Below are 14,336 nucleotides of genomic sequence, written 5' to 3'. Positions count from 1 at the left end.
CTGTGACAGTCTTGTCCCAGGGACACCAACTCAGTTTGCACTCTAAGTGGGTCACAGAAGGCCATGGCAAATGGTCATTGTACCCCACTCCCTGGACAGGATCATGCAATTCCTCTGATTTGCAGCTCAGCAAAGGATTTGTCCTTTGAGGCTGTCACATCTACTTGGATTTCCAGTTGGCCCTCGTCCCAATTTGTCATGTGGTGAGGTTTTGCTCTTGTGGGTAGGAAGGACTGTACTTGGACATATTGCTGTTCGTTATTTGTGCTTGACTTTTGAGCCCACTTTTGGCATAACATGGTGAACCAGAGGACTAAATCCTGTGCTGTACTGACCAAAGTTCCACATTTGAGTTTAAAGTCCCTTCACACCAATGTGTGGCCTTGCACTGGTCTGGTGAGCTCTTTGTTCCATGTCTCACTTTCTGTATGCACCCTATCTGCAGTTCCTGACCTATTCACCCCACCTCCCACCCACCACCATGGGTCCCCAAATGTGTGTTCGACACTGACCTCTCTATTCTCTCCTCGTAATCCTTCCTCTTGCTTTCAAAGTCCTTCCTCAGGTTGTCCAGCTGTGCCCTGAGCTCTGCTACATCTGTGGCTCTGTGATCTTCCCCTTGGCTCTCAGGTTTGGGTTCTGTGCAGTGTTGGGATGAGTCAGTTGCTGTGTTCTGGCTCAGTGTCTCGTCACAGGGACAGGTAACTGTCAGTCGACAGCTAGGACGTTCCTGATCCTGAGCATGAGCCACAGAGGCTGTTGGTGGGGCCGGTGTGTCACCGGGAGGGGAGAGCTGGAGGTGACAGGGAGCCACAGTTTGCCGGCTATCCTGGGAGAAACTGCGCCTGTGCTTTTCCCTGAGAGGATCCTGGTTGTTCCTGACCGGGGAGCCCTTTGACCATTTCCAGAAGTCAGCATCCTCCAAACTGTTGGATGTTCCTGCACACTTCTGCACCGGGAGGGTTTGTGTCCTCTTCCGAGGACTCTCATTCCAGTTTTCCAATTCATCCTCTGCTGTGCTCACATCACGCTCTCCCTAGGGACAGGAAAGACATTCCTGTTAACATTCCCATCAAAGTGACAGCCTGCATTCCTGTAGAACATCTCATGGTCCTGACACATCCTAGAGCACTTATCACTGTGGTCCTGGAGTCATACTGAAGAAACAGCGACCAGACAGCTTCCCCCCCACCGCACACACACACGCGCGCACACACACCAAACAATGTCCTTGTATTTGTTAATCAGACTCAAACTGGACTAGACGGGGGGAAATGCAGCAAGGATGTTCCTAATCAGAACCAGGGAGTCACTGGTCACTTAGCGTTGAGATGGAGAGAGATGTATTCACCCAGAGAGTGGGGAGACTGTGACATTCTCAGCCACATCTTTGAATATCTTTGAGGAGGAGTTCAGGCTAAAGGGGTCAATGGGTCATGAGGAGACAGCAGGAACAGGGGACTGAGTTGGATGATCAGCCATGACTGTATTGAATGGGAGGGCAGGCTTAAAGGGCCGAATGGCCGACTCCCGCTTGGATTTTCTATATTTCTACAACATCAAGGAATGCTCTCAGGCCAGGACATTTTAGAAAAATCTGAAGGACTGCAGATACTGGCGATCTGAACCAGGAAACAGAAAATGCTGGAGAAACTCAGCAGGTCTGACAGTATCTGTGGAGTGGTGAGAGAAACAGAGTAAACCTTTCGGGTCCAGTGGCCCTTGTTCAGAATGAGATCAGAGCCACATACTTGCCTGTCTCCCCACAGGCGTATGGGAGCTTACACCCCCCCCCCCCCCCCCCCCCCACCCTGGTAGCCTGGCTGAGGGACAGTCTGGGTGACAGAGTGGCACCCTTTCTGTCCTGTGCTGAAGCCTGGGGATAGAGATGGGCTTACCCTTGACTCTGGGTACTGCTGTTGTACCCCTGATGGAGATCACTGGGAAATCAGAACTGGCCTCAGTGATAACAAAGAGGGGATATGCTGAGACAGAGACAGTAACTTCGCCCCATGTTCTAACCCTGTCCATTGCTGTTGGAGCTGTGTATCCCCTGGATCCCACTTTGCTACTGGGCTTTGGCAGAGAGCCTGAAGGCTGCTAGCTGTGGCCTGGGGCAGTGACTCAATATTGTTCCTGACCCTCCCAGATGGTGTTGAGCTCAGCAGATATCAGCTGTCTCTCCCAGTTCCCCAGGACACCACTATCACTGTCTGAAGGTGGACCAGGGGCCATCACAGCTCGCGACTGCAGATCTCAGTCAATATTTACCCTCCTTCACCCCCTGCCTCACTCTGACCCCAGCTCTCTCCCACTCTCTCTCTCTCTCTCTCTCTCTCTCTCTGGATCCGAACCCAGCCCAAGGGGAAAAATCTCAGAGATCTCCTTGCTTTTCCAGCTCCCACCCTCCTCAAGAAACACGGATTGCTTTGTGTCTGGATCTCCGGCTTCCAAATGCCCTCTCCCCAAAAGCCTCCCCATCCTGGGAGAGTGCCTTTCCAAAGCCAGGCCGGGGATCTCCTGGGGAAAGGCAGGAAGGCCTGTCTGATGAGGCACAGTGGGACGGGCTGTGATGGTGGTGATTCAGAAAGCCCAGAGTAAGCTGCTCAGTGTGATCTACCAACCTCACCTTGTGTGTTCCTGCTGTCGTTCCTGTTTGGGGGTCAGCAGCCCCCCAGCCCACCATGCTTCGCTGGGCGCACATTCTCAAGGAGGGTGAAGGAGGTTTATCCTTGTACTTAGGGAACAGTTCATCATGTCTGCTGATCAGGACAGTCATCAGCTTCTGGATCTGAGGGGTCCCTGTCTCCAGAGAGAGAGAAACAGACACACAAAGAGAGTTTCTTGTTATTGTCCTGCTGAGACCGCAGCACCTTCCCACCACATGATCAGGACAAGGACAGTAAATACATGGACAGCTCCAACAAGCCCCATACTGGCCTGGCCCAGAAAGGTCTCACTGGCTGACTTCCCACCCTCTCTGCACACTCTCCCAACTCTGGCCTCAGGCACAGCTTTTCTGATTGGAATCAGTCAGGTATTTCCAGTTGTTGGCCAGGCTTGGTGTCCACAGGCTCACACCCTCAGAGTTGCTCTGACCAGGTTTCTGATCAGCAGTTCCTGCAGTGGTTTGGAGCGACGTTGAGCTGCAGGGTAATCTCCGGCTGTCAATGCAGGGCCTAGCTCACTATGGGATCAGGGTTGGGGTCTGAAATCTCCCTACTGCTTCTTCTCACTGGTTCCCCGACCCCTCCAGTCACTGACTGGTGCTGCCCTAGTTTTGATTTGAATGTTTGCGAGCCCCATGCTTCTGCCAAATGTGAGCAAGCCACATGAACATTGTGAAGCCTCTGAGGCCCAATTCTATCACCAGTCTAAAGTCCGACTGTTCCGAGGAAGGGAACTGCAAGATACCACACCCCAGCAGTCATTGGACATGCATACAATGGAGTCCTGCCAGCTTTCACACCAAGCCACAGTATTGGAACATTTCTTTTCCTATACTCGATTTAACGTGTGAGGGCAGGATGGGTAATCTCTTCCTGGAAAAGTTTCACATTCTTTCGCAGGATCTGGGTGTCACTGATGGCTGGGCCAACATTTGTTGACCATTCCCCAGTTGCCCCTTGAGAAGGTGGGGGTGAGCTTCCTTCTTGAACTGCTGTAGACAGTGGGGTCCAGCTTGACCCACAATGCCCTCAGGGGAGGGAATTCCAGGATTCTGACCCAGTGACAGTGAAGGAACAGCGATATATTTCCAAGTCAGGATGGTGAGGGGCTCGGATGGGAGTGGTGTACCCATATATCTGCTGCTCTTGCCCTTCTAGATGGAAGTGGGCGTGGGTTTGGAAGGTGCTGTCTGAGGATCTTTGGTGAATTGCTGCAGTGCGTCTTGTAGATGGTACACACTGCTGCTACTGAGCATCGGTGGGGGAGGGAGGGGATGTTTGTGGATGTGGTACCAAACAGGCAGATGATGTTCAGCTTCCTGATGGAGCTGCAGCCATGCAGGCCAGTGGAGAATATTTCATGCCATTCTGGATTTGGGCCCTTTTTAATGGTGTGACAATACTGCTCCTTTAATAAGGTTAGGGTGCCATTTCTCTTTCTGCGGGGTCATAAAGTCATGGGTTCCGAGGTGTCGGGATTTATCTACTTGACGAAGTTTTGAAGTTTAATAAAAATCCTTGTCCAATGAAAAGGGAGTGGCCAGTTCTCCCAGCTCAGCTTTTCTCTAGTTTGGTTTGGTTTTCACAGTCTGGTTGTGCAGAGCTGCTGGTCAGGTTAAGCTGGGAAATCCAAAGAAACAGCAACAGTGGAAGGAGGTTCCATGCTCAATCTCTCTGCCATCTCTCTCTCTCTCTCTCTCTATCCTGTAACAACCTGTGGCTAGTTTTACCTTTTTGCCAAGGGGTTTTTATGGGGATTGTTGCAGGAATTTGAAATAGCATCATTAAATTGGGACAATCTTTTGGGTTTTCGGATAGATTAAGTTATTCTGTATTCTATTCTCTTTTGTTTGTGTTTTATTCAGTAGCCTGTTCCGTTTTGTTTAAATCTAAGTGGTTTGACCAGCTGCATCTCTCCTGGAATATCTACTTTACACCTGCCTAAAACAATCAGCAGAGTTAGGGTCTGGGCTACCTTCTAAAAATGTTTTGAGGGGGTCTGGCCTGGTCCATAACAATGGCGGACAACCACTGGGGAGTTCCTGGCCTAGCCTCTGACCTGGGAATGCTGTGTCAACACTCTGATGTGTCAGCCTCTCTCCACAATGATTAAAGACCCAGCTAGACTCAAACCGATTACCCTCTGTGGCACCGAGTGTTGGTCACCACTACCTGACAGGGATGTGACGGGCGAGGGAGAATTCAAACAGGTCTCCCGGAAGACGCGAGACTCTGACTTGCCTCTCATGATGGCCACGGGATCTTCGACTTTGGGCTTGAGGAGATTCACCCCGATGACAGTTGCCAGATTGTCCACACTCATCTTATTGATCTTGGAGCTGAGCTGGACCTCATGCAGAAACCTGCCCAGGGGAATAAAATAAAATAAACAAACATTCACTCAGGAACCAATCGTCTGAAACAATTTGGAAAGAACATGTTGGTATCAGTGAGACAACAGGATAAAAGGAGGCCATTCTGCCCCTCCTCTGCCTGCCAGCTCTTTCCCCAGGTCTGATTATTTTTGTTCCACTCTCAGCCTTTATCCTGTTTCCTTTTTGAAAGATCTGGCTGAATTGAATTCCTCCCCCAGTGCCTGGAAGATGGCAACCAGTATATCCACAATCCCTGCATCGACCTTTTTCAGGATCCTCGAATCAGAGCCACAGGGACCAGGGAACTGGTCTGTCTTTAAACCCCACTTGTCTAGTGAGGGTGATGGTATGGAAATCCTACCCCTGAGGATTCCCTAAGGAGTTACCCAGCAAGCGTTCCATATTGGAGGACCACCTGGGATCCTGATATTCTGAAACCCAGCCTCAGGGGAAACAATATTGCCAGTGGACTCTCAAAACATTCTCCACCAGTTTCTGACTGTTTGGAATGGGTAGGGTCAACGCTCCCAGGTGGGAAAATCCATCAGCAAATCATGTTTCTGGAATGTGACAGGGAAGCACTGTTCCTTTGTCCATTCAGCCACTGTCATCTATCGAAACCTTGAACACATAATTCCCATCTCTTCATGTCAGACATCCATTTCTTCCAAACTTGACGTTCCTGTTTCCAATCCCACCTGCATTCATTGCCATTCCAACATTCCCACCCCCTGAACTCCAGACCCCCTTTTACATGATCCACATTGCTCTCTCCTGAGCTCTGCATCACCGCCACCACACCCCCCCACCGACTTCCTAGATCCCTTACTGCCACTCTCCCCTCTCTTCTCCCTGTCTCCGAACCCACATCACTCTCTGTTCTGAAGCTGGGGAGAGGCCAAGGTTGGGATGAGAGTGAGTGAGAGTGTGGCACGGTGGGACAGTACCTGCAGATGTAGCTGAGGAGGTTATAGTTCACCTGAGGCAGTAAGGAAATCTGCCTCATCACTTCCTGTTGACCCTGTGGAGAATAAGTTACAGGTCAGATGGATTGTCTCTTCTCATTGTCCACCCTGTGAATGTTTGATAGAAGATTCTGGTGCAGTTTTAGAGTCTGTGTTCACTGTCCCAGTCTAGGATCTCTGTTGTACTGAGGGGAAAGGTTGTACCAACAAGGCAACATCTCTCAACTGATACCCCTGCCCTCCTTTTCACATGTCATATATGTCAATCCTCCTATCCCAATCACGCCTCTAAAGGACATTGAGATAATCTCAACACAACACCAATGAGATAACACATTCTGGAGATCTGAAACACGAACACAAAATGCTGGAGAAATGCTGGAGAGAGAGAGAGAGAGAGAGAGAGAGAGAGAGAGAAAGCAGAGTTAACAGTGACCCTTCTCCAAAGGCTGTTCCTGTCAGCTGTACTGGAGCTCTTTCCCCATACCAGCATGCAACAAAACCACACCGCACCAGCTCAACTCCTGACAGGGGCCTGTTCTTCCATTGAGTCAGAGCGCTGACAGCTGGAGGGGATTGCTTGAGCCTTCCCAATGTGAAGGTAACATTTCCAGCTCTCTGACCTGTCTACCCACTGCAGATTCTGCAGAATGAGTTTCAGAGCTCACAGTGTGGTCAGCTTTCATACACCATGTTCCTCAGGGTGACCTGGCTGATATTCAGAAATGCCTGCTTTTAACACCATCCATATCTTCCTTGGGGTTTCACTGGAGCAGGACAATGACAGCCCCAGTGTTGTGTGATGTCTCACAGTCAGTACGTCAGGATGCCTTGAGGGACCATGCCTGTGATATTATCATTACATCACAGTGTTTGACCTGAAGCCTTAAGGATCACATCCCCCAACTTACCCTGGATCACTCGAAGAATGTGATTCTTCTGGGAACATACTTCTCTGTTCTAACCTCAGATGCTTCATGTTAGCTCAGACACTTGTGTGCCTGAGCTATGTCATCTTTCTGTTTGACATTACAGTTAGCTGTAATGATTGTCTGTTGGATCCTTCAATACCACGTCATCCACACCCAGCATCTTGTGGTCTGAGCGATGGTATTATCACATCAGCTGAAACACCGTGGTGTTGGCAGACCTGAACCCCTTCCCTTTGCCCACTGCAAGGCCCCAGCAGGTACACACATTCTCTGTGCAGCTGAGGGTGGGAATTATCAGAGGATCCCAATGCACAATCACAGTGACAGGTTCTGCCAGACATCCGCTGGGAGGAACACAGAATATCAAACTGTAGAGGACAGGAACAGATCCTCCAGCCCACCCCATGTTGTGCTGAACATGACCTCAAACTAATGCCTGCCCTTGGCCCACATCCCTCCACTCCTTGCATATTGATGTGCTTATTTCAAAGTCCCTTAAACATCCCTAGCACATCTGCCTCCGCCATCACCCCAGGCAGTGTGTTCCAGGCACCTACCAGTCTCTGTGTGAGAAACCTGCCCCTCACATCTCCTTTGAACATCACCCCCTCCCCTTCACCTTAAATGTATGCCCCCCAAGTATTAGACATTTCAACTCAATGGGAAAAACATTCTGATCATCAGTCTGCATCTCATAATTCCATCGACTTCTATCAAGTCTCCTCTCAGCCTCTGCTGCTCCAGAGAAAACAACGCAAGCTTTTTCTTGGCTCTCCTTATAGCTCATGGCCTCTAATCCAGCATCCGGATAAAATCCCAACTGTCCCCTCTCCAAAGCCTCCACATCCTCCCTGGAATGTGGTGACCACAACTGACTGCAATATTCTCAGTGTGGTCTCACCAGAGTCTTAGACAGACGTAACAATGAACCACAGGATGGTCCATACTGTTTTACTCTCTCCATCAGCTGTGGTGAGGGATGGTGAACAACACCATGCCCTGTGTATTTCCAGGACCTGAACCCGTCCGAGCTCAGTTCCTCTTTATTCTGAGAATCGGAACCCCGTCATCGCTCTGAAACACGCTGGGACTCCTGCTGTTGTCTGTCTGAACACGTGGCAGCGAGACTGAGAGATTGGGTTCTGTTTCACCCAACACACGGAGCACTGCAGAACACACAGGTCCAGAACATACCTGCTCCTCATCACTGCTCATGAGCTGACTGCAAGCCAGGAAGTCTTCATACTGAGACCAGGGGACAACTGGTTCGGGGAGCTCTCTCAGGTACAGCTTAAAGAGAGAGGCTACGGTGTGTACATCAGTGTTCCTGCAAGAGAAAGCAAGTTGCAGTATCTCAAACCCTGAATAGAAAAGGAAGGATTCACAGGAATTCACTCCACAAATAACCCCACAGGTGGCATGACCTATCAAACAACTGAGAAGTTCAGGAGCTCTCCCTCCCAATGACAAAACCCTCACTGTTAGGGGAAGGAATTCAACCCCATGTTTCCCACACTTCAACCTCAAGTGAATTACTGGATCAAATGACTTGGATTCAATGGGAATGATGTGGAAGTTTGTTGACATTAATAACATAAATTGGTTGGTGCTCCATCTCCCACCTTCAAAATTCACTCCCTCTGCCACTGACCCTCAGTAGCAGCAGTGTGTACCATCTACAACATGCACAGCAGAAACTCACCAAAGATCCTCAGACAGCACCTTCCAAAGCCATGACCACCTCTATCTGAAAGGACAAGGGAAGCAGGTACATGGGAACACCATGTGGGCAGCACGGTGGCACAGTGGTTAGCACTGCTGCCTCACAGCACCAGAGACCTGGGTTCAATTCCCGACTCAGGCGACTGACTGTGTGGAGTTTGCACATTCTCCCCGTGTCTGCGTGGGTTTCCTCCGGGTGCTCCGGTTTCCTCCCACAGTCCAAAGATGTGCAGGTCAGATGAATTGGCCATACTAAATTGCCCGTAGTGTTAGGTAAAGGGGTAAATGTAGGGGAATGGGTCTGGGCGGGTTGCGTTTCAGTGGGTCGGTGTGGACTTGTTGGGCCGAAGGGCCTGTTTTCACACTGTAAGTAATCTAATCTAACCCCCTGCAAGTTCCCCTCCAAACCACTCACCATCCTGACTTGGAAATTTCTCGCCGTTCCTCCAGAGTCACTGGGTCACAATCCTGGAAATTCCTCTCCAAGGGCGCATTGTGGGTCTACCTACAGCACAGGGACAGCAGCGGAAGGCAGCTCACCCCCACCTTCACTAGGGGCCGGCAATAAATATTGACCCAGCCAGCAACACCCACATGCCAATGTCTGATTGAGTGAGGCTTGAGTATGTGCCTGCTCTCAGGGACAAAGCGAATGGGACCTGGCGAATGTTGTTTTTTCCAATGAACTTATCCCGTCGGCTTTGCCTTATGTCTGGGCTGAGCTGGGAGAAAGCTAGAGAAGATGGTGGAAATGAGGAGTGTCATGTTTACCCTGCCCATTTACAGAGCAGGGAGAGTGCACCGAAAGGCTCTTTATCTGTTTGTCATTGTTTGTATGCCATGTATTAGGGCTTTGAATGATTCTCTGGAGAGATGTAATGTGCAGGGAGATGTGGAGATTGGAATGGGTATAATCGCAATGGGGTGAGTGGCCTGTGATGTCAGCGGTGATGTCAGAGATTAACAGCTCTCCCCACTGTGGAAAGATGATGCTTCCCTGAAACATTGCACAATCATTGAGCAGAAAGCCCCTATCCTTGCTCAATCATTAGCAAGTGACCACCACATCCCTCAACGGAACTGTCCTAGTGCTCCGGGTGAACTGAAGACACTCAAACTAACCTGTTCTGGAACAGATCAGTGCTCAATCACCCCTTCAGCTTCATCCCTGTGAGGGAGGGCTCAGATTATAGTTCTGGCCAAGCTGTGACTAAAATACTTCTGTTATCACAAACTCTTTGGAGGAGAATGACCTTGGCGGACCAAAGTTAGGATCTGGGAGACTTGGTTTTCTCTCTCTCTCTCTCTCTCTGTCACTTTCTCTCTCTCTCAGTCTCTTTCTCTCTGACTGTCTGTCTGTCTGTCTGTCTGTCTGTCTCTCTCTCTCTGTGTCCTCTGCTGAGCTATCCCATCTGGTCCCTGCTCTTTCCTAATTCTCTCTTGCTTAGTTCTCACATTTGCCACCAGTTCCCCTCACATGCAGAGAGGTTGGTGGGACACTGGTGTCGGGGTTATAATGGGGGAGGAGGAAAAACAAGGTGGTGATATTCTGGACAGCTTCTGTTTATTCCAAGTCTCCTGAGCCCATGCTGCTTGCCAATGTTTCTGTCTTCCTCAGTCTCAGTTCATTCAGCGCTCCCTGCAGATGACTGGGAGGACATCTATCGTGAGACCCCAGGCATCGGATTGAGATGAGACAGATTGGATGAGCCAATCAATCTTTCCCTGTCCACCCTTCTCTGTCTGTTCATACCATAACGAAACATAGGAATAGGAGGCAGCCATTCAGCCCCTCCAGCCTGTCCCACCATTCAATGGGATCATGACTGGTCTGAAGCCTAACTCTATTAACCTGGCCCAATTCCCTTTCATATCTATGCTTCACAAATATTTCTCTCTCTCAGATTTAAAGTTAACAACTGATCCCACATCCACTGGGGTTTGTGCATGAGTTCCAAAGCTCTCCCACCCTTTGTCTGGAGAAGTGCTTCCAAACATCTCTGGCCCACATTCTCAGGCTGTGCCCCCCTCCACCTCTCGAATCCCCAATCAGTGGGAGTAGTTTATCTTTATCTTCCCTGTCTTTTTCCTGTTAATATCTCAGCTCACCCCTTAACCTTCTAAATTCTTGAGAAAACGATGGTGCCCACCTGGTGTCTCAGTACTCCACCTCTGGGAGGATGAAGAAAAATGCTGTGGTGAAGACACTGAAGAGGGACATCAGATGGTTATGGGATGATAATGATGTGTAGGCTTTTGGACAAATGGCAGGAGATTGGCGTAAGATGGCAGAGCTGGTGCAAGTCATGATGGGCTGAATGGCCTCCTCCTGCCCTATCATGATTCTGTGAATACGAGTCAAAGAGCACTCGATTCCTTCCAAAGTGAGTTTTGGAAAAGTGTGGAGAGTTCAGAGAGGGAATGTGTGGGTGTAAAGCCCCTGTACCCCCTAGAGGGGGTACCTTGGCTGAAACAATCTATCTGGGATCTAGAGGGAAGGTGTCCCACAGTAAAACTACCAGCAGCAGAAACACATCTCTGTCCAAGGTCATGTTCATTGTGTGTTGGTGATGATGGTGTCTGAGCCATGAACCAGGTGGTTGGTTTGAATTTGAGGACACAGAGTGGGTGATGGCACTATGGCTTTAAGAGTGTGCTTTGCTCTGGTTTCTTTTAGAGAGTGCAACTTAGGGACAGATAGCAAGCAATCTACAAGAAGATAGACAACTGGTGAGGCCTGTTTTTTTTTAAAGTTGAAACAATAGAAGCAGCCTGACTGGGTGTTGGGAAGTGTTTATCTGCCTACCTGTCGAAAGAAGGCCTCTCTCCTGAGTCGAAAGCATCTCTCAGTTCTTTCACCTGGTTGTCTTGCCCTGGAAGGCGGAAGATACCTTCCTCATTCAGCCCATGGTTCCGAATGAAGTCTGTGCACTGCTCCACCACCATAGGCACCAGGTGCTGGCCAAACTTCTGCTCGTATGCCACCGTCTCTGCCAGGCGCTGACCGAAGACAGCTGAAAGAAGATAAGTTCAGATGAAGACGGTGATGGGCACTGCACATGTCCTGGGGCTTTTGCTCCAAGGTCCCCCTTATGTGGCTTGGCCCCATTCATGTTCATCCAAAGCTCAAAGCCTGGAGCACAGGAGGACCATGCTAGCTCTTTAAAAGAGCCATTGCCCTTCCCTCATCCTTCTCAAGGACCTGCTGATCACATTATCAATGGGATGTTTCCTTCCAGCATGTTCCTCATCCCTCACTCAGGGTATGGATTCATTAGCCTCAGACCCACTCACTGAGCCATTTCTCTGAATGGTGTGTGACTGTCTCTAGTCATGGGCACATCCAGATTGGATCCCATGATGCCTACCCAGATTGAGGATATGTGGGCTCCAAATCTCCGAGCATTATCCCCTCCTTTGGCACACCCTAACTCAGTACAAGACCTGCTTGTGTTGTTGTCCATACATCTCTGCATTTTCTCAGCTGTCCATTCACCATGATAGCATCCAAGTTAACCTTGTGACGTCCATTGGAGAGATGTTCTCTGAGCTGCTTCCCAGTGTATTCCCAAAGCCTCCACAAACTCCATCTTCTTCCCCAAGGAACAACTCAAAGGAAACTCACTCTTCACGGCCCCAGGGGAAACGCTGAGCTGTGTCTTTCCTGAAACTATCAGAGGTAGCCAGCTGCAGGCAGCATTCAGGGAAACCTACTCAGTCAGAGAGAGATTGGATTAAATGGTCAACTGGGGGGTATCTCTCATCCCCCATCAAGGCCAAAGGTCCCATTGGGTGTAATCAGAGAGGTATCTGGGATTTCCTCTGGCCAATCCTGGGTTCTGAACCCAGACCTTGAGTCACATACAAGAACACAGATTATTGGAGCACCTCAGCAGTTCTGACATTATCTGTGCAGTGGGAGACCGAGATTAAATTTGACTTCTTTATACTCTGCAAATTATCGGGGTCAGAAAGATAATGACTGTTTTGTAGAATCTTACTGTAAGTTAATTTATCAAAGCACTTCCTTACAGTCATTAGCAGAAGTAGACCTTTCAGCCCACCCAGTCTCAGACACTGAGGTCGTAGCTGACCTGATCACCCACAACTTCCCTTTCCTGCCTGTTCCCCATCGCCCTTGATTCCCCCTCCCTCCCCTCTGTCTCAGCCTTTAGTGACCCAGCCTCGACATCCCTCTGTGGGAGAGGATCCCACAGCCTCACTCCCCTCAGAGAGGAGAAATTCCTCCACATCTCTCTCTTCAGTGGGTGACCCCTTTCTCTGAGAGTACACCCTCTGGTCCCAGGCTCTCACACAAGGGGAAACAACCTCTCCATATCCCTAGGGATCTTGTACGTTTCAGCAAGGTCTCCTGTCGTTCCTCTGAGCTCCAGTCAGTACAAGCCCACCCTATGCAACCTGTCCTCATCCATCCCCAGGATCAGCCAAGTGAATCTTCTCTGGACTGCGTCCAATGGCCAGTCTATCCTTCCTTCGAGAAGGGGCTGAAAACTGTTCATAGGATCCCAGTTGGGGTTTGAGTAAGGCCTGGGAGAGTTTGGTGAAAATCTGCCTATTTTTATCCTCCAATTGAGAGTGGGCCCTTAGCAACTGGGTCTCCTGAAGCCTTTTGCCAGCTGGTGATCACATTCCTGAAAGAAAGCTATGATTCCCATGAGGATGGTAGGGCAGTGTGGGGAGCTGGGAGGCTGGCATGGTCTGGTCTGGCAATGAGTAGTTATCATGTACGTATGTGTTGCTGAAGGGTGGACTGCTCTGAGTTCTCAATGCAGCTGTACCAGCCAAGACCATGGGCAGTAGTGCACTGATGGGGTGCCAATGACATCACGGTCATGTGACTTGATGAACAATCCAGCTTCCTGTTCTGAGGACATGGCCAACTGGAGAGAAATCTGCAGAGGTGACCCCATTGATGCCCATGACATTGCTATTAAAGACCCAGTCTGGTTCATCCATGTCCTTTAAGGAAGGTCATCTACCATCCTCACCCAATCTGGGTTGGCACGTGACTCCAGGCCCACAGTGGGATGGTGGTCTAGCTGATGACCCGAACACCCCATCAATGGACAGAACCAGAGGCCATCCCTCTGTAAACATGCTGAGTGAAACTCTTCACCTCAGAGTGATGTGAAACAAGGAGGGGCAAAGACAAGGATACACTGGAGAGAAGTTCCAGAGGATCGTGCGGTACCTCCACTGGACAGCGTTCCCATGGCTCGGCGAATCACTTTCACCCAGTCTTCCATTTCGTTCAGTGAATTGGCCATCAGCACGTGGGAGTCCTGAACACCTCCTGTCCACTCACGGTCACTGGAGCCCACTGTAAGACATCACATGGGGAGAAATGTCAGCAAACAGCAGGCCTTTCAATCCACTACCACTGACCCGTCAACCGGCTTCAGATTGGTGGTCACCTCCTCAGTCACAATCACTCAATAACAACAGACATCACCATGTCTGACAGTCTGACAGTCTCAACAGCAAATAGAAATAACACCGGTTGGTATCCAGTGGGTTTTTGAGAATAGGGACTGTGCGACTTTCAGTACCATCACCAGAGGAACAATGATGCAATTGTATGACGTGCTTCAGACGTAATCTCTGGTCGTTCTGAGCAGCTTGTGTGTTGGAATTATACAGGGCGGTGGGAAA

General features: G+C 49.8%; 1 protein-coding gene across 1 annotated transcript in view; it reads right to left on the bottom strand.

The window, feature by feature from the left end:
* LOC140459640 (rho GTPase-activating protein 25-like) overlaps positions 1-14,336 on the bottom strand; it is a 42,203-nt gene that overhangs the window by 1,184 nt on the left and 26,683 nt on the right. The window contains exons 4-10 of the mRNA XM_072553950.1: positions 13,876-14,004; positions 11,470-11,677; positions 8,136-8,268; positions 5,992-6,065; positions 4,911-5,032; positions 2,630-2,802; positions 513-1,036 (exon numbers count right to left, since the gene is read on the bottom strand). Coding sequence (XP_072410051.1) covers positions 513-1,036; positions 2,630-2,802; positions 4,911-5,032; positions 5,992-6,065; positions 8,136-8,268; positions 11,470-11,677; positions 13,876-14,004 — 1,363 coding nt within the window. The remainder of the gene's footprint in view (positions 1-512; positions 1,037-2,629; positions 2,803-4,910; positions 5,033-5,991; positions 6,066-8,135; positions 8,269-11,469; positions 11,678-13,875; positions 14,005-14,336) is intronic.

Source organism: Chiloscyllium punctatum, chromosome 35, assembly GCF_047496795.1.
Source record: "Chiloscyllium punctatum isolate Juve2018m chromosome 35, sChiPun1.3, whole genome shotgun sequence".
Taxonomy (NCBI): Eukaryota; Metazoa; Chordata; class Chondrichthyes; order Orectolobiformes; family Hemiscylliidae; genus Chiloscyllium; species Chiloscyllium punctatum.
This window is presented reverse-complemented; position numbering and strand designations above follow the sequence as displayed.